General features: G+C 38.7%; 1 protein-coding gene across 1 annotated transcript in view; it reads right to left on the bottom strand.

The window, feature by feature from the left end:
- Positions 1–2,738: 2,738 nt before the first annotated feature.
- CATSPERE (catsper channel auxiliary subunit epsilon) overlaps positions 2,739–23,942 on the bottom strand; it is a 91,524-nt gene continuing 70,320 nt past the window's right edge. Inside the window, 6 exon segments of the mRNA XM_015591265.1 lie at positions 2,739–2,909; positions 3,958–4,093; positions 4,931–4,984; positions 7,918–8,075; positions 14,337–14,423; positions 19,624–19,723. Of these exon segments, the coding sequence (XP_015446751.1) occupies positions 2,739–2,909; positions 3,958–4,093; positions 4,931–4,984; positions 7,918–8,075; positions 14,337–14,423; positions 19,624–19,723 (706 nt within the window).

Raw genomic sequence — 23,942 nt, 5'->3', positions numbered from 1 at the left:
CAATTTTGTCACTAAGACCACCGTGTTCTAGTAACCATCTCCACAGCCCCCTGCAGGTCCAGCGAGTGGTAAATCCTGCTGGACGCGGCAGCTGCCCTCTGTCCACTTCCTGCAGCCTTTCTATTTCTTCCCCTACAAACTGCCGGAACCCCCAGGCTCTTTTACTTTGCCTAGCGTTGGCCATCATTTTTTCCCAGGCTTCTAAGAGCCACCCCACCAGTGAGTTTGCCCCATCCCTTAGGATCCTTGCAAGAGTGTTAGTTAAATTCCATATCCTGAGAAAACGCTTATCCAGTCTCAAGGAACTCTTGGAATCCAATCCCAGGTGTATTCCCCTGGCTGCCGCTAGTACATGCAGGTTAAGTTTTGTAATTCTCCCCTCCCTCATAAGGCCTGGCATGTCACCTGGGTTCTGCTGGGATTTAATACAGGAGAGGAGGTAGGGGCACCCATTGTCTTATGGGGGAGAGGCTTCTGCAGCATCTTCCAGCTCAGCAGGAGTGGTAGCTCTTGCTAAAGAGGGATGGGCCATGTCTGCATGCCCAGAGGGTGGGTGTGGAGTGCTGTGTGTATACAGAGACAACGTATTTGGAGACATCCATCCAGGTAACACTGTCCCAGACTTCAGGATCCCAGGTTTTCCCTACTGGAGCCTTGACCTTTGCATAACAGACTTGCCTTGGTTGAGTGTTCAAACATCTCTGGAGCCCTGTGACTTCCAGGTCTGCAGCCTACCATTCATTTGTGTCTGCCTTTCTATTACTGGGGATGACAATCTCCTTACGAGCTACCACAGAGGCACTCTGGTTCTCACACTTAAACTGCTCTGTCTCGTGAATCTTCTTCACATTGTCAAGAGATAGCAAATTGGTGAAGATGTGGAGATAAGGGATCCCTTGTACACTGTTGGTGGGAAGGCGAATTGGTGCAGCCACCGTGAAAAACAATATTGAGATTCCTCAAAAATTAAAAATGGGACTACCATATGATCTAGCAATCCCACATCTAGCTGTATATCCAGAAGAAACAGGATTTTGAAGACATATCTACACTCTTGAGTTTACTGCAGTATTATTAACAATAGCCAAGATATGGAAACAGCCTATGTGTCTGTCAATGGATGACTGGATGAAGATGTGGTATATATATGTACAATGAGATATTCGGTCATGAGAAAGAAGGAAATCCAGCCATTTGTAACAACATGGATGGACCTTGAAGGCATTGTGCTGAGTGAAATAAGCCAGACAGAGAAAGACAAATAAAGTATGATTGCACTTATATGTAGAATGTAAAAAAAAACCCTGAACTCCTAAAAACAGAGAATTACCAGCTTCCAGGGGGTGGGGGGAATTGGGGAAGTGTTGTTTAAGGGTGCAAACTGGGAACTAGTAATAAATAAGTCCTGGAGAGCTAATACACAGCATAGTGACTAGTCCACAATACTGTTATAAACTTCACAGCTGCTAAAAGACTGGATCTTAATTGTTCCCGCCACAAAAAAGAAATGATAATTATGTGATGTGTAATTAATAGAGGTGTTAGCTAATGCCACAGTGGTATTGTATTATATTACATTATACATCATATTGCAATATATAAATGAAATCAACAATGTACACCATAAATGTATACGTTATGTGTCATTTATATTTCAGTATATACATACATACATACATAGCCAGCAAACTTTGCTATCTCTGCATACATACATACATACATACATACATACATATATAGCCAGCGAACTTTGCTATCTCTGTTAGCCCTAGGTTTTTCAAATGCACCATTGCATCTGCCACAGCACTTCTTGCCACCAGGGCCCTTCCCTGGGCCACCACCAACAAACACTTTAGCAACTGAACCACCATCTGAAGGCACCGTGCATGCAACCTTCAGGGTGGTACCGGCTCTGCTGGGTGCTGGGTGAGCCAGCCCCAAATCTCCCCTGAGAGCCTGTTTTCTCAGACCATAGGTATTACCGCTTATTAGTCCAGGTCCTCTGAGAAACGGTCACTAACCTGAGATTAGATGCACAAGGATTTTATTAGCGGAAGAAACTGTATAAAAGGAAATAGGAAGTTATGGAAGGCTGACAGAGCGGAGGGAAGGCGGGCAGAGGGAGAGGGAGAAATGATGGAGAGAGATTGGGTGGAGGAGTTCGTCATTGCCCTGCAGTGTGACGAAGGTCTGGTAAAGCTGTCAGGAATGGCTTCTGGCTAGCATAAGTCTGCCTAAGTAGTCCCACCTCAGTCAGTCACGGGACAGGGAGCAGCCTGGGGGGCAGGCCGTGGCCTTCACCCACATGTGGCCGTGGATTTCAGAGGGAAGCAGCTAAAGCCGAGTCAATTACACTCGTGCAGTAGGAGGCTTGCGAGGAGCGTTCTCACGGCCGCCGCAAACCGCTGATCTTCCCAGCAGCCTACCTGCATCAGCCGTGAACTCTGGCTTCCCTCCCATAACGACGCTTGAAACGTTCAGTTTCAGCACTGGGTCTCATTCCATCTTGCCTCCCCAACGATTTTAATCAGGCAGTTACCCCCCACTGCCCCATATCATCAATTTTCCCTGGATTATTCCTATCAATATCCAGTAACATCTTCCCCCCTCCAGTTGCCCTTCTGTTCCTTTGCTTCCTGTCGCAGAAAAAAAGGAACTCTTTGAACTGTCTACACTTGCGGTCTCCACTTCATTTCCCATTCTTTTGCTCATGATGAAAGGAGTGTTATTTTTTATGATCAATTAAATAGTTTAAGTTCAACGTGGTGGGAAGCAATAGCAAGAAAACAAGTATCCTCTGGAATTATATGATTTTTAAGGTTAGTGACTATCACCCTTTCATTTGTCTCTATGTAGAGACACATCGCTTTATGTAAAAAAAAAAAAATTATGTTATTTTTCTGTTGTTTCTCCTTTTCACAGTTTTGAAGGTTTTGTTTATATCCTCTCCTCTCTACATCTCTTCATTCATGCCCACTCTCCTTCCCTTGTTGATACATATAAACGCACACATGCACATTATGTAAACAAAATACTATGTATCCTTCCATACTTGTCTTCCTGCTTTCATAGGCAGAGCTTTTGTTTGTATAATGGAATCATGCTGTGAATACTTCTCTGTAGTTTGCTCTTATTTAATAAAACCTCATGGAAAATCTTTTAAATTATGAATACAGATTGATCTATATGGTCAATATATAATCATTTATTCAACCATTTACCTATTGATAGGCATTAATTCTTTTTCTAGAGTTTTGCCATGATAACCATTGATACTACACACATACACACACACACCCCTCCTACTGGTTCTGCTTCTTTGGTCCAACTCTGAGTGTTACTAATTGTTTAGAAAGCTGTGATAACATCTAGACAAATTAAGAAGACTCTTTGAGCATTAAAATAAAAAATTTAAACTTAAAACTTAGAGCATCCGCTTCTTACTTGCAATATCATAAATTTTACATTTCACGTGTGACTCCCATTAGAAAAACTTCTGAAATACATTTGAATCTATACACATTATTAAGTTTAGCCATATTAGATAAATTAACTATAGCCATGTAAGATTTCATGTGAAAAGTTTTATGCAAAATAATATTTGACATATTTATACATGTTCAAAATTTACTTTCATACTTAAGAAGGAATGTAATAGCCAAATTTAGTTTTTTAGAAATTTTTATTTTTTAACAACAGCCTTATAAGAGTACATAGTCTACCTTAAGATAAATGCAAACACACAAAGAATTAATTTCATAACAAACAAGATATGTGAAACTATTTCTGTTTTGAGTAATTTTAGAACATTTTTCAGATCCTGAATTTGATGACGCTATGAGCTTATATTTAGTATTTCTTGGTCAAACACATCCTTTCAATATAAGTATATGTACACATTCTTTCTACATACATATATCCATAGTAAACCAACTTTCATCTTTCTTAATCTTTTACTCTCTTTGTTTTGTGAATTGGTGCATAAATATATTGTCTATAAATCCTCATATAATGGAAGTAGCTCAAAACTAGAATACTGAAGAACAGTAGCATCAGGAGAAAGAGAAAAGCAATAACCAGGTCGCCATTTGGACTGAAATAAGAAAAAAAAAAATCATTAGAAATTATGGAATAACTAGCTACTATACCACTGACAGAGAACAAAGATTAATAAGACATCTTGTCTACCCTCAAAATGTTTAGTGTTTGAGGCTGACCAGAGGAAAATAGACAGTATGATTAATATATGAGAGAAGTGGCTGCAGAAAGGCTATAGTTTCCTAAAGTTACTTAGAAACGACACGTCTTAGCTCAGGTGCAGATTATTTGCACCATTAACTTCCCATTAGCACAAAAAATTGAGGAGTCAGTAATATTTCAAGTAGGGCCATAAATAATTGCTTGTCTTTCACTTTTGTTTAATATTTTACAAAACAAAAACAAAACCAAAAAAGCCAGGTCCAGGGCAGAGAAGCCAAGTCATTTGTGGTCTCAGTTTTACTATTAAGACTTTTTACTCTGCTCTCCAAAGACACTGGAGAGGAGCCCAGGGTAATGCTTTTACTACACGTTTCTTGGATGCATTGGGACGATGGCCAGTGGTCAAGGGCTGACTCGGGGTCGGTGGGGGCACAGCCACTGTCCCCTCCCAGTCCCACTGCCACAGTCTCTGTGTGTCCCTTAGGTGGAGTTGAAAGACATGTGGCTGTTAAGGGGGGTGGAACAAAAGGAGACCCCGGCTGCAATAACAGTTCTTAGGAATTCCTTTCTGCCGTGTCCTGGCATAAGAGATTCATACACTTTCTAGGACATCCCATATAGGGCAGAGATATGAGTGTCCCAGGAAAATGGGAGGTGTTTGTCCTTTTTAGCTGCCACCCGTGTCTTTTACAACTCCCCTCATTAAAGCCTGATTAGGCACAGTCATTACCTGGAAATCGTTCCATAGATTTCTATTGCAAATATGGCCGTGAGGTTACAGAAACTGCAAATCAGAAAAGTAATATCAAAGAGTAAATTAAGTAGAAGATATTGAGACTCCCTCCACATGTCTATGTTAACAATCAAATCATATCTAATTTTAGTTAAGGTGTTGTTTTCTTGAGAATAAATATATTTGCATAACAGCGGTGATGATTTTTCCATATGCGTGACTTAGGTAGCTCACTATAAAATTCCTAGGGCTTGTCACTGCAACCACACTGTCCTCCTAAAAGCTTTATACTATTTTGATGGTGGTTCCCAAGGCCACAGAAATAATGATATTAATAATAATTAACAGTAATAAGTATTGACAAAAACAATAATTAACATATATTGAGCATTGCTACTTATTGAAAATGAATACTAACTGGGCATTTGCTGTGTACAAGGCAGTGTACCAGATGCTTTCCACGAATTATCTTAGCTAATCCTTAGAGCAACCCTTCCTTTTAGATGAGAAAACTGAGGCTCAGATAGTTAACTACTTGCAAAAGTTTATCCAGCTGTGAGTACTAAGGCTGGGGTTTGAATTCCGGGTTTTCTGGTCAAAGAGCCTGTGATGTTCACCTGATGCTGGCTGACCCCTTTGGGAAGCTATGAATGTTAGAAAGTCGATACATGAAACTGTGTTATTATATCTAGCGTTACTGAGTATCTCTCATAACTTAGCATAGCGCTTAGAATGCAACAGGATGTAGCTAAACATTGATGATCCGATTTCACATAACTTCATGTGGGAGAAGAGAGAAGAAACTTAATTTTATTGTTTGCTAAATGCCCAGCAAAATTAGGAATTTTTACCCAGGGTCTTCATTTAATCCTCAGAATACTATAAGATAGGTGTTACCGACTCATTTTACAGACAAAGAAGTAAGCTCAAAGAGACAAAGCAATTTGCTTAAGACTCCATAGCTACTAGTGGCAAAATTAGGATTCAAAGCAAAGTAGACTTTCTAGCACAATGCCCTCAGGGTCCACCCATGCAATTGCAAATGGAAAAATTTCCTTTTTTTTTTTTATGGCTGAATAATACTCCGTTTTTTATATATACCACCTTTTCTTTATCCATTCTTCCATGGATAACACTTAGATTACTTCCATGTCTTGGCCATTGTAAATAATGCTGCAGTGAACATGGGAGTGCAGGTGTCTCTTCAAGTTAGCGTTTTGTGGAACTCTTCTGTTAATGGTGACCCCAGATATGACATTTTTTATTCTTTTTACTAGGAATTTTCTCCCCTCTTGACTTAGTGTAACTCGTTTATTGGACTTTGTTGAGCAAAATAGAAATTTTATTCTCTCTTGTCACCAGATATCCTGTCCCTGGATAAAATATTGGGCAGAAAATATCCAGGTAACAAAAAGCCTAGTCCAATCCGCGTATAAAGCTTTAGTCTCTCGAACAGTAAGAAACTTTTTTCTTCCCCACGCTTGGGCCTGAATCATGCATAAAGGGGTAGCACTGGGCGTGGACATTCATTATCTTTTCTTCGCTAAACTTCCCTAAACTTCCTCTCCCACTTGCTAACCTTCCAGAGTTAGACATATGTAAGAGGAGAAGATCAAAATTTTAGGTGCCTGAGAGGCTTCGTGTTTTGGATGCCCAAACATTAGCTTTTTCTCTGAGGGGAGAGAACTAGCGTTCCAACAGCAGCACACGAATGGCTTCTTCATACACCGCCATCTTGTAACTGAGAAATGTCACCTGATGTTCCAGGACTCAGGTGACGCTTTCTCTGCGTGGCCATTTACCAACCATACCTCAGCTCCTGGCTTCCTATGGTTTTCCCCACATGTTCTCTCTCGTTGGGGTCACCTTACCCCTGAGGTGAGCAGGGACAGTCCCTTTCATGATGACCCAAGTCCAGTTTCCTTTCATGAGGTCCATATATGAACCCATCTGAAAGTGTAGACATTTCTCCCCAACACTGGCGAAAGCCCCATTTCCATGCCCCGTAGCACCCTTTAGCTTTCCTTGTGTACCTGAGGCAGCCTTTTACCTTCAAGCTTTCTAGATGAGCATTAGGGATGGCCTGTGTTCCCCACTCCCAAACCAAGAGGCCCAAGTTAGTTTTCCTGAGCGGTTCTCTGAAGCTCCCTGACTTGAGTTGGGGGGAGGGAAAATACACATTCAGAAAACTCTCTTTGAAGAAATCCTCACTATTAGCCTTATCAATTCTCACCTTCTTTGGACGGCTAAGGAGGGGAAGGGGGAGGAATCGGTTTTGAGAACCCTCTTGTCAAGTTCTGCATTGACGATCATTTTTAGGACATGGAAGAAACCGGTTTTGGGGCTTTTGCTCAAAGTGCGAGATGGAGAGAATGTCGTTTAAATATCCTGTTTTACTGGATTTTCCTATTAACTTTCTATTTTTTCTCTTCATTTTTTCTTTTATTTGAGAAACCTTCTGCTCAGTCTCTTTTCTCTGGAAAATGTAAATTCTACTAATGTTCCATATTCTCCAGGAAGTTTTCGTCCGATGTTCAAAATAGCATTGACCTTCCTCATCTCCGAATTATTATTCTGCCCATCGATAAAACAAATGATTATATTTGAAAAATATCTCACGTATATTTGCGCTGATTTAACCTCCTTGATTTGTGTGTACACCCACTCCTTTCTCAACCAGTTTAATCATAAACATCTTGAAGGCTGAGATTGTGCTTATGTTATATTTGCATCTGTCACAGCCAAGGAACACAGTAAAGTACTCAAACGTAGCTGCGAATTGATTAATTTAATTAATGTTTAACATGAAATCTTATCTCCCACACCCATAGAATGTTTAATGTGATTGCTACAAAATGAAATAGCAAATATATAGATAAGAATAACGATAACTGAATATCTGGGTGACATCAAATTAAATGAAGAAAAGAAAACTTTGAGGAACTAATGCTAAAACTATTAAAAAAAAAAACATTTATATTCACCTATAGTTTGGGTCCAGGATCTTCACTCGAAACACATACATTCCAGTATGCTGCATCGGCCACACTAAATGGTTATAGTTAGATTTGTTGATAATCTCATATGGTTGATTTAAGTCTCCTGGTTTTCCAACAGCATAAGAAAAACAGTGCTTATAGTTCTGAACAGGAAACAAAGACAGAAACCTTAAAGTCATTATCTGGCTTTAACAGACAAACTTATATTCTCATCTATTTATCTTGGTAAATTATTTAGAGATGTAATGGCTATCCCCTCCTACCATTTTAACATTGTATAGTAGTTTTAGAAGATATATTGGACTAACATTTGGTAGAAAGAGAAGTTTAATGAAAACAAATGCTATATTAATTTTTTATTTGCAGATGATAATAAATTAGTAGGGTGTTGAGAGTATAAGCATATCATTTCCCTAAATCAAAAAAGCACAAAATCCTCCAAGGATGCTTAATTTGGGGACAGACACTACTTTGATCATAAGGTATGGACACAACAGTAGTCAAGGTGGTATATCTTTGGGTTTTCATCTTCCCCTAGGACTTTTATTTATTCAGTTATCACTACCATGTCCCTCTGTGGATCTCGAGATACAAACTAGAAAGAATATTTATCCCATGTCTCCTCTTTTAAAAGCACAGATGAAATGAGCCTGTATTTTTTAAAGTCTCTTTATTAAAGCTAAGAAAAGAACATTAAAAAATTGTTAAATTTGCAGATCTGTGACCCTAAAATAATACAGAGCATTGCTTCTGTGTTCTTTTAGGTCCTGTATGTTTTCACACTGGATTTAAAGGATTCCTCCTCGACCAGTCTGCTCTCTGAGAGGTTTCTCATTTGAAGGAAATAAGACTTGTGAGGCAATTACTTTTGATGTACCAGAGCTTTTGGCTATCAATATCCTTTATGCTTTTTTTTTTTCCTACCTATCTTTTGGGGTCTAAAATTTGTGCTTCCATCTATTCTGGAATAGATGGAGGGATAGATGCTCGTTGAGAGATGTCACGTATTCTCAGTGTAGCTGAATTCTTTCTTTAGCTTTTGAATGAGCAACTGTCATTTGATTCGTTCACGTGGTATTGATTTCCGGTTCTGTCCTGAGACTCTCTCTACATTGTGACATTGTCGATACGATGGTATGGCAGATAGGGTATTTTTTCTTAACTTCTTGGTTTTGGAAGTAATCAGGAACAGATCATATAGTCCCTTTATTTGGCTATGTAACCTCTGATAGACATAGCATTCCCTTGTACAGCTCTCTCGATTTATCTTTACATACACTCCAGTATTTACCTTCCTGTTTGTGAATTTTTTGAAGGTGATGATTGCCTCCACACTGAGAATTCCTCGACTTCTCTTTTAGCAGGCTATTTTCTTTTATATATATAGGTGAATCATTCTATAATTATATTTTAATTATAAGGGCCGTTCCTAAAACTCTTGGTGATTTTCTTTAATTTAACGAAGTGATACTACACGTCTTGATAAACTACAAAATAATTCTTCCACCTTTCTCTTTTATCTACCTCTTCTACTATTTCTTGCCTTTGTCTCTTTCTACCACTGCAATCTCTGACATATTTATAAAACAATATATTGGGTGTAAAAAACAATATATTGGGTGTAAAAAGGCTTATCGTCATTATTACTTTTTTCCTTTGGACACTGAAAAACTCATTTCTGCCTTTTCCTTATTTGTTTATTTCTTTTATATTGGCATATAATTGACAACACTATACTAGTTTCAGGTGTACAACATAATGATTCAATATTTGTATATATTGTGAAATGATCATCACAATAAGTCTAGTTAACATCTATCACTACACGGTTACAATTTTTTTTCTTGTGATGAGAACTTTTAAGATCTACTCTTTAGCAACTTTTAAATATGCAATACAGTGTTACTGACTATAGTCATCGTGCTGTGTAAATAAATAATTCCTGATCACAGGAATTATTTATTATATAACTGGAAGTTTGTACCTTTTGTCCCCCTTCACCCATCATGCCTACCCCTATCCCCTGCCTCTGACAACCACTCATTATATTTTGATGTATCCTAACTAGAAAACATGATACATCACATACATATATATATTTGCATATATATATATATGTAATTTATACATACAAAATTGGTGGAGGGGTCTTCTAGATCAACACTGGCCTAGGAACATCTTGTTCCACCGAGTTAGTTAACACATGGGACCATGAACTTGATTGAAAGAATACGTGCCATATGCTAAATATGTGCAGGAATGACATATATCACCACAACAAAGCATGGCTAATAAGGACATATTCATCTTCTATAATCATATGTCTTTTTTGTAGATACCTGGAAATGTTCATATTGTTTTCAATTTCCTACCTACTTATGTTGTAATGTGACTGATGATAATACCCATTGACCGTCGCTCTTATTTTTGTGTCATACCTGATATTTCCTGTTAAATTATTGGACTTTTGTTTCAATTACTGTTTTTCCCTCCTTTCTTTTTCGGTTGAAAGACCACTTGATCAAGCCATCTAGTCTCGGAGAATACAAATCTTCCCTAGCCTCATGGATTACACTTCATTTGCAGCCAGAGACTTCTCAGACTAGCATGTCAGCCAAGTCCAGAAACTCGAATCCCCTCCCGAGTTCCATGCACGGAGCCGACCATTCGGTGCTCACATCCTCCATTTCTTTCTTAAGCTCTAACAATAACTTGGAAGAACCTGTGATAATGGCACTTCTTTTTTTGAGTCTTTCAGTTTTTCTCCTGAGAATTTACAATCTCTAGAGTTTCCTTCCAGATCTTTTATGCAAATATCGTTCATCCCCGCAGAACCAGGGCTGTGTAGCAATCAGTGCAGCCCCCAGAACTGGAATGTTATTTCATTCCAGGTGTGTTTCAGGAAAAGAGCACCTCTGATTGCCATGTTTAGTTAATACACGGTTCAGTTACTATGCAGTCAATATACCCTTCTTCGGTAAGGATGTATTAACTTTACTCACCAGGATATCACTAGTATTCTATTATCGTCAGACTCCAGGTTGAATTCACCCTTTTAGCAGTGAGCTTTGTGTTTCTCAGACAGTAGGATTGAATGTTTAGGGCCTGGTGTGGGCTCTCCGAATCCTTTTACAATGTAAACCACTATTTCAGTGGTTCTTAAATGTGACCGCGAGATCAGCAGTATCAGCATCACCTGGGAATTTGTTAGAAATGCAAACTTTTGGGGCCCACTCCAGATGTGTCGAATCAGAAATGTTGGCGGTAGGGCTCAGAGCTCTGTTTTAGCAGTCCCCCAGGTAATTCTGATGTACACTAAAATTTGAGAACTACTACACTATATCGTACTAGTTGAGGTGAGTTAATTATCAGGTGGCTCATCGTTTCCAAAGAAATATATATTATCTTGGCACCATCTTAGAACGTTTGGGCATGCTTTGTGAGATTTTGGCATATAGGGTATCACCCATATCCTCAACCCCAGGCCCTTGGATGCCCGACAACAAAAGTCAGGAGAGTAAGTTCTGTTTTTTACTGATTCCATTATTAGTTTAATTTCTAAGGATTTCTTGGAATAATACTCTTTATAACAGCTAGGTGGCTTATACTCAATTAATTGGTTCTACAAATATTTATTCAGCACCTGTAATGGGTTAGATGCTGGGAATACAGCAATGAACAAAACAAACATAATTTTCTTTTGTCATGGAGCTTCCATTTTAGTTGGGAAGCCTTATAACAAGTAGGATAAATAAGCAGAGGACACAATGTGCCAGCAAGTTATAAATGCTAATGACATTAAAGAAAATAGGGTAGGAAGATGTGGACCATCATGGGGTGATAAGTAACTTTTTTGATAGAGCAGCCAGGGAATTCATGGCTGACTAGTTGATTCTTAAGTAAAGACCTGAAGGAGGAAGCTAACTTAGTCATGCGGGTGGGAGCAGGAAGTCACGTAAGCTTTGTCATAACGAAGTGAGGTTGGAGCCATCGCATGGTTTTGAGCAGAAGAGAGACATGTTCTCATTTGTGTCTTAGAAGGATCGTTCTAACTGCTGTCTTGTGAATAGATTCATGGCAGGCAAGGCTGAAGCAGGAAAACCAGTTAGGAGACTGTCGTTACAACCTAGATGGTTGGTGATTGTGGCTTGGAACGGTGGTGACAACTGGGGTGGTGAGAAGTAAACAAATGAAGGAGATATTTTGAGGGGAGAGCGAATAAGGTTTCCTGAAAGACCAAATGGGGCATAAGATGACTCTTAGAGGCTTTTACCCTGACCAGACCGATGGAGTTTCCGTTATGTGAGGGAAGAAGGAGGGAGTGTGTGTGTCGGGTGGAAAACAGAAGCTCGGTTTTGGACATGTGAGGTTTGAGATGCTAATGGAAGCATCAGCAATTTCGTCCGTCCTTCCTTCCTTCCTTCCTTCCTTCCTTCCTTCCTGTCTGTCTTTCTGTCTGTCTTTCTGTTTGTCTTTCTTCCTCTCCTTTCCTTCCTTCTTTTTTTTTTTTTTTTGTATCATTCCCATCAGTAAACATGTGGTTATTTCTTTCAACTTAATTAAAAGAAAGAAGACCCACTTTTGACCTCATCACTCTCCAGCTACCACACTATTTCTTTCTCCTCTTTCCTGCAAAACTCTTCATCGGAGATGTCTCTTCTTGCTGCTTTGAATTCCTTTTTTCCATACTTAAACCCACGTCTGTTAAGTTTTGTCTCTCACTATCCCACCAAAAACGACCCTGTCAAGGTTACTTGTCATCTCCAAGTTGCTAAACTGAATGATCACTTTTCAATCCTCATCGCAAATGACCTATGTTAGTTGTGGGTTTGACACAGGCAATCCTTCCCTTCATCTGAGACTTGCTTTACATGATGCCCAGAACATCACACTCCCCTGGCTTTCCTCCTGATTCTTGGATTATTCCTTTTCATCTCCTTTGTCCCTCCTCACTTCCCCAATCTCTAGAAAGCAGAGTGACCCAAAGTTTAGTCTTTCTCTTTTTATGTCTTATCTCATAGTGTGTGTGTGTCTGTGTGTCTGTAAGTGTAAAAGTTTCCTTTTATGGGTCTTTGTCAATCCGGTGAAGCCTATGGACTACTAAGGACATCTTCTTAGAATAATGCTTTTAAAAACATAATATAAACTAGGTTCCACTACGAGGGAAACTAGTTATAAAGAATTATAGCTGACAGAATATTAAAAACAATATGGCAACATGTTGCACATTTAAAAATATTTGCTTCTTTAAATAATAGGATTTTGCACTGGGTTTAATAACAGCCATATTTTCTTGGTGAAGTAGGAAGGAAGTTCATCAGATAAGAATGAGGGTGGAGGGGAGAGGCGTTGGAGATTTTAGGAGAGAAGAGAAAATCTGCAGTCACTGTTCGTGAGAGGGAGAGGGAATGAACTAGAGAAATACGCTTATGTCTGTTGGGCAGTGTTATGGGACCGTTTTAATCATGAAATTAAAATGAAACAAGTCAGCATGGCTGTGTTTTCCTCTTGCCACAGTCAGCTGCTAATGCTAAAGTAGACAGTTGAATTTAACCAGGGTTATGATTTAGTCACACAAATAAGAAGTCAGGGGTGGGCAAAGGAATTGAGGGCGCATATTAATAGAGTGATATGGTTATTGATCATGGAATTTAACCTGGATAAAGAGGGAGAAGATAACCTGGAAGTAGGGTGAGGGTGGCAGGATCAATAGATTGGAGTTTTGCTGGGGTCGAAAGATTGTTCATAGGGTCGTTAGAGTAAAGATTCTAGAGTTATGTTGCTGGAAAGATAGGAAGTGGGGATGGAAAGTGGGATGCTGGGAGTGAATATAGAGGATAATACACATCATTTGCTGATCTCTCTGTCTTGAAATGCATAGGTTCTGTTGCGGAAACAACGTCACCTTATTGCAGGGTGTATATTTCATAGGCTGAGGTACCAGATGTCACCTTTTATTCATGAGTTATGATTTGATTCTCCAAATGACATACATTAATTTCAATTTGAGAAAATCAAATCGAAAAAGAGGGAAAACTGTATTGGATTGATAGTTGACATTCAGAAATGATTTCTTAGTCATACAAGAGTTGAAACTTTGGGCATTCTTTGAAAGACTCACTCTCAATGTTTCAACATGTTGGTCAGGATATTCAATAATCTGTAAACACAGATTTTAAGCAGAGAAAATTTAAAAAAATTGTTAGTAACACAGGAGCAACAGAAGGTCAAACAGAAATTAAGATGAAGCATTTTTGAAATCACAATATAATCCAACAAAAAAATTGGACTTGATTTATAAAGACAAATTTAAATCTAAAGTAGTGACATCATGTTTTTGTTAATACAGAAATGCCAAATTACTTACTATAAATAAATAATTTGCAAGGTAATGTTTTTCTTACCTCTGGTCCCCAAGCATCTTCTAATGGGAGGTGCTTGTTAAGCTCATGCATTGACTTCCATGTTTGGGCTTCATTTAAACAACCACTCTGTCAAAAGATTATATATATAATATCAGTTTGCTCCTAACTATTTAAGATATGTTAATGCAGTTGAAAATTATATGTTTAATTTTTTGTTATTTAAATGTTTGCTGATGTACAGAGAAACAATTGACTTTTGTATCTTGACCTTGTATGGAGAGAATTTAAACTCTTAACGTTTTCACATTATCTGTGAATGTGACAGTTTTATTTCTTCCCTTCTGATCCTTATACTTTTTATTTATTTTTGTTGTTTATTGTTTGCCTTATTACAAAGATCAGGAACGACATTGCATAGAAGTGACGATAACTGGCATCTTTATTTCATTCCTGACTTCAGGCTTTCAAATTTTCACCATGATGTTGTCTATAGTTTTTTGGGGTTTTTTTTTTTTTTGTATCTACATTTTATTAATTTAAGGAAGTTACCATCTATTTATAATTTTCTAAGATTTATTTAAAAATAATGTTATATATGGACAATTTTTAAATAAAATGACATTTCATCAACTATTAGAATAATCTTATGCCTTTTCTTCTTCATTCTGTTAATACAATGGAATACTTTGATTTTCAAATGATATCCCAACTCTTCATTTATGAAATAAACAAAACTTGGCCTGATGTATTATTTTTTAATACACCGATGAGTTTGATTTGCTACTATTTTGTTTAGATGTTTTATATCAATGGTCATGAGTGAGATTGGCTCATAATTCTTTTTTAAGGCTCTTGTCTGGTCTTTGTGGATTCACAAAATGAGTTGGAAAGTGCGCCCCTAACCCTAATACTCTAGAAGAGTTTTTATAAGGCTGAAGTAAAATTTTCTTTAAATGTTTATAGACTTTATCAGGAAAGCCATCTAGGGTTAGAGATTTCAATTTGCCTTTTGGAATACAAGTAACTTTGGTAAATTATGTTTTTCAAGGCATTTGTTCATTGTCAAATTGGTTGATATAAATTTGTTTATAATAACCATATATATATTTGGGTTGTGAAATGGTGATATTCCAATTCTATCTTTTTTTTTCTTTTCCATTTGCAAACTGGAATAATTTTGTAGAAACGATTCCTCTCTACTGTTTGGTTACCCACTGGTATAGTTTATTTGAGGAAAGTAAGATAAATAGTTGTTTCTTTTTATTTGCCAGTTTTCAAAATAAGAAATTGGTTTTTTATCATTCTCCAAAGGTGAACTTAAAAAAACTTCTTTATAAACAGATAGATGTATTTAATGGGTTCTAACCTATTGCAATAACTATCCAATTTGTAGCTAGAATCGTCCCATCTTTGGCCAATAAGAATCTCTTCGTGCTGGCTTCTGATTACTATTGACGTGACCTAGCAGTCTTTGACATTTCCTTGCCGTTGGGTATGTCAAACCATTCCAGGCTCATCTTGTACATTTGCTCCTCCAGGCTTGGAATCAGCCATTGTACTAAGAATCTCTGGTTACTTTTAGTGGGAAATGCTATTTCGAGACAACAATCTGAGTACTAAGGATGTTTACTGCTACTGGTTATGTTTCCAGGGATTTTAACAGACAGTATAGGAAAAATTTATCTATTTCTCTATACATCTCTCTATATAAACATTATATTTATATATCTATATCCAGATCAATATCCAGTACCTCATGATTTTATATTGAGTTCTATTCAAAATCAATATTTTTGTCTGAACTTCTATTTTACATATGTATATCCTTACTTTTACTCAAAAACACTTGATGAAGAATGATAGTTCTTCATCATTATACATTTGCTTTCTCTCACGTTACATACCTCATGGCTTCAGAGTAACAACACAAACATTACCACCACTGTCACGACTGCTAAAAACAGTTACTTTTCCTTGCATAAGCTATTCGCATTCTCCTACCATGTTTATAATTGTACTATATCTACATTGGCAGAAAATACATCCATTATATACTATCCTTTTTTCCTTTTAACCTTTATTTGGTTTTAGTTTTATAAGTAATTCTACACTATAATATAATGGTCCCTCTAATTCTTATGTTGATGTTTCCTTAGTACTTTTGGTTGTTTGAAGCTTTTCAGTAAATCACTCAGGAAAGGCTCACGAGAACAATGTTATCTGAGCTTTATACATGTTGATAGCAGTTTATATCTTTTATAGTGTTATCAGTTTTGCTGGATATAAAAATCCTTATCTTACATTTAGTATCTTAAATATTTTATTTCTTTTTCTCCTGACCTAATGCATTGCTATAAAAAATGTCTGGTAATAATTTAATTTTATTTTTCTTATAAATTGCTTGCTTTTTGCCAAGATGCCCTCTTGGTTTGGCTCTTCTGGTTTGACATTCTCAAGTATATGGTATGCTCTTTCAATATGAAGCTTCAAAGCTTTTTTCTCAGGGTGGGGTGTTTTGTTGAATTATTAATGTTGGTTTTGTTCCTTTCTTTGAGTTTCTTTTTTAGGGATTTCATTTATCTACCGATTAGATCTTCTTTGCTTATCTTTAACGTTTGTCACTTTCTCTCAAAATTTTTTATTCCATTCTTTAATTTTTTTTTTACTTAATTTTTTTCTTCTTTTAATTTCATGTATCTTGTAAAACATTATTTGTTGTTCACTTTCATTTTTAAAGCCTATTTCCATTGCATATAGAGTTTCAGGTTCAGAAATTATTTTCTTTCAGTAATTTAAAGATATTTTTGTTCCAAATTCTCTGGTTTTCATTCTTTCTATTGAAAAATCAGCTTTAAATCTTATAATTACTTTTCGAAGGCATTCTCTTTTTTTGATTTGGCTATTTTTAAGATTTTTTTTCTTTGTTTTTGATTTTAGAAATTTTACAATGGTGTTTCTGGATGCAGATTGATTTTTCTGTGCCTTGATGTCTTTCATCAATTTCAGAAAATATTGCTTCTGGCCAAGACCCTCTTTCCTCTTATTTTTAGGACTCCAGTTCTTACATTTTAGCACCGAACCTCCACTATGCTCTTTTCTATATTTTAAATCAGTTTATATCTCTGCATATAATTCTGGATATTTCCTTCTGACCTCTATTCCAATCGACTAACTCTCTTTTCAGCCATCACTCCTAATAGCTCAGATCCTAATTCCAGTTTCTGCAATTTCATTTTTTTTTCCCTAGAGGTGATCTGCAGCTCAAAGATAGGCATGGATAAGGCAGAAATATTGATGTTTAAAGGCGCCGTAACAGTGCACAGAGACAACACTGGGAACAGTGACATACAGATATTGGCAAAACAGTCGTCGAAGGACTGAACCATCGGAACTTAAGATAGACAGGAAAAGAAGAAAAATGAGAATGGTAGGGAGGGAGAAAGCAGAGGGTTCAATCTAGTGGATACCTAGATTGCATGAGAAAAAGTGAGAGGCAGAGGAATATTAGGAATAACAATGAGAGAGCTAAAGAATTAGGGGTTGAAGGTCGGAGACTGAAATGTTTGAAGTTAAATATAATTTTAATGGGGGGAGTTATTTGTTGAGGTAGTCTCTTCTGTGCAGCGATAATGAACCCCAACTCTCAGAGGTTTCCACATTAAAAGTTTAATTTTGGTCACACATAGTCCAGTGAAGATGTCCCTGGTTAGGTGGTTCTTACGGATGATTCTTCTCTAAGAAATGAATTAGGAACTCAGGCTTCTTCTGTCTCATAGCTCCTCAAAGTCCCCTCACTGGACTCTTTTCATCCAGTTCTCGTCTACTCCATATTTAATTGTTGCTGTAATAAACTGACATGTAAAGGAAGATAGGAAGGATGGAGGTTCATGTAGTACCTCTTTAAGCACTTCATCTTGAAAATGACACATATAACTTCTGCTCCAACTGCAGTGGTGAGAACCAGTCACATGGCCCCACCTAAGGCAGATGGCTTTAGAAAGCTTCTTCCTATCAATAACCGTACCTGACAGCTGGCACAATTTGGGACTCAACTGGAACTGTTCTCAGGGTGTGAGGAGAAATCATCAAGTTCTGAGTACATGGCAGTAATAAGTAGTGATGGGTTAGATGTCAACTAGATGACAAATGGCATTTTACTTAGGGCAAGGAGATAATGATCTGGAAATAATACTGTGGATTAGAGAGAACATTGATTCCACAGCTCATCCTTAAGTATATAGGTAAGAGAGAGGACCTTGGTTTGGTAGAAACATAGGGCAAGTGATTTTCTCTGAGGATCATTTATTGAAAAAGGATCTAAGGGCGTTTAACCCTAAGGTACATTTGGAAAGGTTTGAGTAGATGGAGAGTAATGGGAGTCTGGGCTGATGTATGCGAAGGATAGAATAGTTAAGGGATGAGACTGTGATGAGGAGGTAGACCAGAAGGACTTACATATTGAGTACTGAACAAGTACAGGAGGAATGTGTGACGGGGTGGATTTGTTGGGTCACATAATTAGAAGACAACTGGCTTTTACGGTACTCTGGAGGGTGGTAGCAGGCTGCCATCTAGGTGGGTTATATTCTTGGAGAATTAAAAAACGGTCTCAGATAGAGGAGAAAGTTACTTTGGAAAGAGTCATCTCTTATTTTGTTTGAGCACGAGATCTCTGGAGGATCTTCGGAACCCATGCCGGTGACTTTCAGAGAGGCTCTGTCAGGATGGGAGGCCCTCAGAGGCAGAAAGCCACTTGGGGTGAGAGTGAAGTGTGGGGGTCGGGCGTGGTAGGCCCTTGTGTGGGGCCTGCAAAGTGAAAGCACAGGGTAAGGGGGATTCGCTGTGGAGGCCGAGATCGACCAGTCACGGAGGATGAAGGAAATCTGAGAGTCTGGGGACAGTGAGGCCGAGGTCAGCGGACCAAGTGATGCAAGGAAGTCAAGCGAGATGAAGACTAGAGAGTGTCCATTTGATTTAGCACAAATGTGATCAACGTCCGAAAGCCAACGGCACATCCATAAATAACCAAACATTAAATACTGTGTGGAGAGAAAATAAAATGTTTATCTATAATTGCATCATCTTGCTAGAAACATTATTTTATTTTTTCTGACCCCTTTAAATCTGTTTTATATGACAATGACTTCTTTTTTCATAGATGAATTTTAGTAGTCACAGAATTTAATATAGAGATTATGTGGAGTTTTTCTTTTCCTACCCGCAGCTGACTGGTTTTATTTTCCTTAGACAATTTCTATACAGACTTAAAGTAAAAAGACACATCTAATTGTATGCTAAATTCTATTTCAATTCTAGGATATCATACCGTTTTCATAGTATTATTAAAGCTATAGTCATTCCTGCCATGTATTTCCCACACTATGAAATTTACATCAACATCTTCGATGTAGCCATCGTCATTGTATCTGAAAAAAACAGAAAACATAACAATAATAGTTTGGGTGTAGAACAGAGCAGTTTAGAGCTTTCAAGCCACATGGACTTAGGTTTAAATCTCGTCTTTATCACTTAACAGCTTCGTGACCTTGGGGAAGTTACCTAATATATATATATGTATTTTACTTAAACTCTTAAAACCTCGATTTTCTTACTTGTAAAACAATAACACCCACTGTATAGCTTTCCCTCTGCTCTCAGAATAAACCTAATAGGAATGAAGCAGAAATTTTTTCGCATTTTTTTTTAACAGTTGGAACCTTAAGTTCTCTTCCCTTTGATAGGAATCGTATATCGATCAGGTGTGGGTAGCTGAGGCCTGGCTATCACGGCTGGCAGCAGGGAGAAAGACATGACTGAGTGACAAATGGAGGAAGGACAAAGTAAGCACCTCCCTGTGCCATTTGATCAACGCACCAGAGCGTTAAACCACAGACCGACTCGCGGATCTCGACGGAAGATCTGGCTTCGTGTCGGAGGGTCAGCGCACACCTGAGGACTGAGGCGGGGATGACAGGCGGAAGTCGCGGGAAGCTCCCTGGAGCGATGGTCAGGCACAGCCCCCCCCGACCCTCCCCACGCCGCTTGGGGAGCTTGGACCACTTCTACCAGCAGAAGCCACAGCGCACAGTCCGACACCCGACATAAGCGCCATTGAGCTAAGACTACTTACCCCAAACTCTGTAAGTTTTAAAGGCGATGCGTGACTTCAAATTAATATTATTTCCCCCCGTGCTTTGTATGTAAATAGATGCTTGAGACCAAAGCTAAAGTTCAGTGACTTTAGTCACACATTTGCATACCAGACCTCCTGACTGCTTTAAAAATGGTTACATGTCTTTTTTCTCCATCAGTTATTGACCATTTTTTTTCCTGAATGAAATTGTCCCCTGCATTTCTTGGATGGAAATTTCGCTAAGGACCTTGGTCTCAGTGTCTGATATATTTTCTGGCGTCTATTCCTAAAAAATAACGAATCCTCGACAGCATCTCCTTATTCATTGCCCAGATCTCTGCCCGGCTCAGCAATCATTCTGTCTGGTGTCACGGGTCTGCTACACATTGCTACCATCTACTCCTGGCTATATTAAAAAAATATTACCCCAATTCTCACAAATTGGGCAGAAAAATTTTAAGTGTCACAAAGTCGTATCTGAGAGGCTATTTTATTTCCACCTTAGTTTTTAGAAAAGGCCAAAAGAGGAACCTGGGTAGCAGTGCTTGACTTCTTTCTCGGCCCAGAAGGAGGGTCCCAGAGAACTCTAAACTCTCACGAGCGCTCTCTCCCCACAGGAAAAGGCACACACGGGCATGGCACGCTCACAATTTCGTAGTTTCAGAGGGTCGGGTGAGGCTTTAGCAAAGGTCTGATTCTATGAACTGTGGAAGGTGCGGCATGCTTGATTGCATCTTCTGAAAGCCATCGTATTCTGGAATTATTAAGACTAGTTGCAAAGCTACATGTCTTATCTAAATACAAAAGATCTTAATTGAACGGTGAGCTGGCATCCGTTGCGACTTATGAAAGCGATGAGCTAGTGTCATCTAGTGGCAATAGGGATAAATAGCATGACCCCTACTTTCTGGGTTTATAATGATCTTTGATGTTTTATTTCATTGAGAATATGAGACAAAAATACTTGCCTAGGTAAGTATGGCTTATTTTCATTTATGCTCATTAATATAATATATAATACTAATTAAACCTGAGAAATTTAGAAATGTCACTAGTTGGCAAACAACTTCTCTACAATTTGTAACTTCTCCACTATGGTAGTTCCATTTTTGGAATTGGGAAAGATTGATCTCTCTGTAACCCATTAGACACATACTTTCAACCCTGTGTGACCTCTCAGGATAGCCCATTGTAACTGTGATGCTTTAATATCCGGGGCCTTGCTGACCCTGGGGGAGCAGACCCTCCTAGGATTAATTAATTACTAGACATAGTGAATAATTGGCTTTTGAGCATGCTTTTCATATACAAACCAACCAATCCAGAACCCCCACCCCCAACTACCTCCCTCATAAGCTCTCACACTCTGGGCCGCTATCCTGGGCCACCTGCTCTAATCACCCAGAGCCGAGCAGATATCAGACAACTATAGACAAGTCCTACATCCAGCACTCGTCAAAATTACTCAAACAAGCCAGTCCTAAGCCTGCTTACCCTGACCTATCCATGCCTTCCCACAGAAAACAGTGAAGTCTCTCACCCTCATTTCGCTTTCACTCCCTCTGCCTCCTGACTGATCCTGATGGCCCCGTGTGGCCTGCTGTGCCTCCCGTTTCTTGGGATCGGTATGTATAATAAGTTTCTCCCTTCATGACAGTCATTCCATGTCTGTGTGTCTTACAATATGTGATTAAAATAAATCCCATGTGCCCCTAAAAATAGTAGTACCTGTTCCTGAACTCCCCGCCCCATGGTAGAGCAATTATGTCCTACCCGTTTCCTCCGGGCTTGCGTCTGTGGCAACAAATTCGAATTTGGGATGGGCTGTCCTGGGAGTTGAGGGAGCGAAGAGGCTGCTGGGATGACTTACAGTCCCAGGTGGATCATACTCCCAGGACTTGCTTCATTCTTATTAGTGTTTGAAGGTGAATCTATTGTCGTTTTGTATGTAAAATTCTGCCCGACCTTGTTCCTGAGCCATTCTCTAGGAAGGTAAAGCATTGACCCTGATCTGAAGTCACAGACTACAGACTGATTTTCCAGTGACCGCCTCTGTCTGCCTGTTTCTCAAAGCTTAATTAATTAGCACCCAAATTTGCCTCCGATAAATACCTAATTGAATACCCGGTTATCAACTATGTATTGCTATAATTCAGTTGAACTGGACACTGAGTCTTATTGATCCGACTGTCCCTCCGTAGTTAGCCTCCAATATTTGTTTGCTTATCTCAAGAAAATTGAGATAAGCAAACAAATATTGGGGCAATAAGCTTTTCCAAGTGATTCCTGGTAGCAGAGATATAAATAATTTACTTCTAGGAAAAAAAAAAGTGCTCCCACAATAGTCCGAAGTAGGGCTTCCCCAGCAGTCCACTTTCTGACGCCAACCTCTTCCATTTTTCTCATGCCCTGTCATCTGCCCCTTGACCTCATAGTGATGTCCGTCCCCTGAATCCTCATTGCTTTCCTATCACACAGCAGCTCCCTCTAGCTTCTCTTCCTTCACTACTCAGCCCGATTTCATGGTTGATCCTCCGACCTCCTCCCACCAGCATCCTAAATTCACTCAATCGTTCTTCCCGTTGCATCCAATACCTAACCCGAACCTTGGATGCTACAATATGTCTTCTTCATTCGTGCACATACTGCTTCAGAAATTCGGCATCTGTGGGGATTGGACCCACTCGTGCTGTCTTACCTCGATGGTGCCTTTGGCGTTACCCAGTGATCTTTCACTGGTCCTTAGCTAGCCCCTTCTCGCATCACCCTCAGAGACCCTCCTCAACGCTTCCCTTCTCTCAGTTTACAGACGGCCCTCCTTCCTACTTCCTGTAAGAAAATGGAAGCTCTCACGCATGACCTTCCTCCACTCCTACATTCCTATTTCCAAACCCTTCACTTTCTGCCTTCAGTTTTACTTCTTCCCTACAAGTCCTAGAGGATGAATTATTCTTCCTCTTTCGGCCTTGCTACCTGGGCCTTTCATCCTACTTCCCAGTTTTCTTCACGGATCTTGTTCCTAGAGCTTATTTAATTTTAATTAGGAACTATTTAAAGTATGCAGAAAAACACCGGGAATAATGTGAAAATTGTCATAGGTCATTTCCATCCAGGTTTCATATTTTACTTATACATAAATGTATCCATAAATCATATCTAGTATTGCTTTATGGATTTGAAAATATACATACATGATATTAAACTGTAAGTATCTTTGGGTAACTTTTTTATTCACTCAACATTAGGTTTTGAGATGGATCCACAGAAATCCCCAGTCTCTTGATCTCTGTTTTCCTCATCAGCAACTTCCTCCTGGCCTCTCCTCTTTTCCTACCCAAACTCATGTCGATCATCTGAGTCCCTCTTACAAGCATCCTAGTTTGTTCCTTTTAACTGTTACACAGTCTTCCATTGTCTAACTCTACGACATATTCATATTCATCCGAATGTTCACTTTATTTTTCTATGTGTATTTTACCACAACTAAAAAAAAATCTGTAGTTAAACGACAC

The sequence above is a fragment of the Pteropus alecto genome, unplaced genomic scaffold, assembly GCF_000325575.1.
Source record: "Pteropus alecto unplaced genomic scaffold, ASM32557v1 scaffold115, whole genome shotgun sequence".
NCBI lineage: Eukaryota > Metazoa > Chordata > Mammalia > Chiroptera > Pteropodidae > Pteropus > Pteropus alecto.
This window is presented reverse-complemented; position numbering and strand designations above follow the sequence as displayed.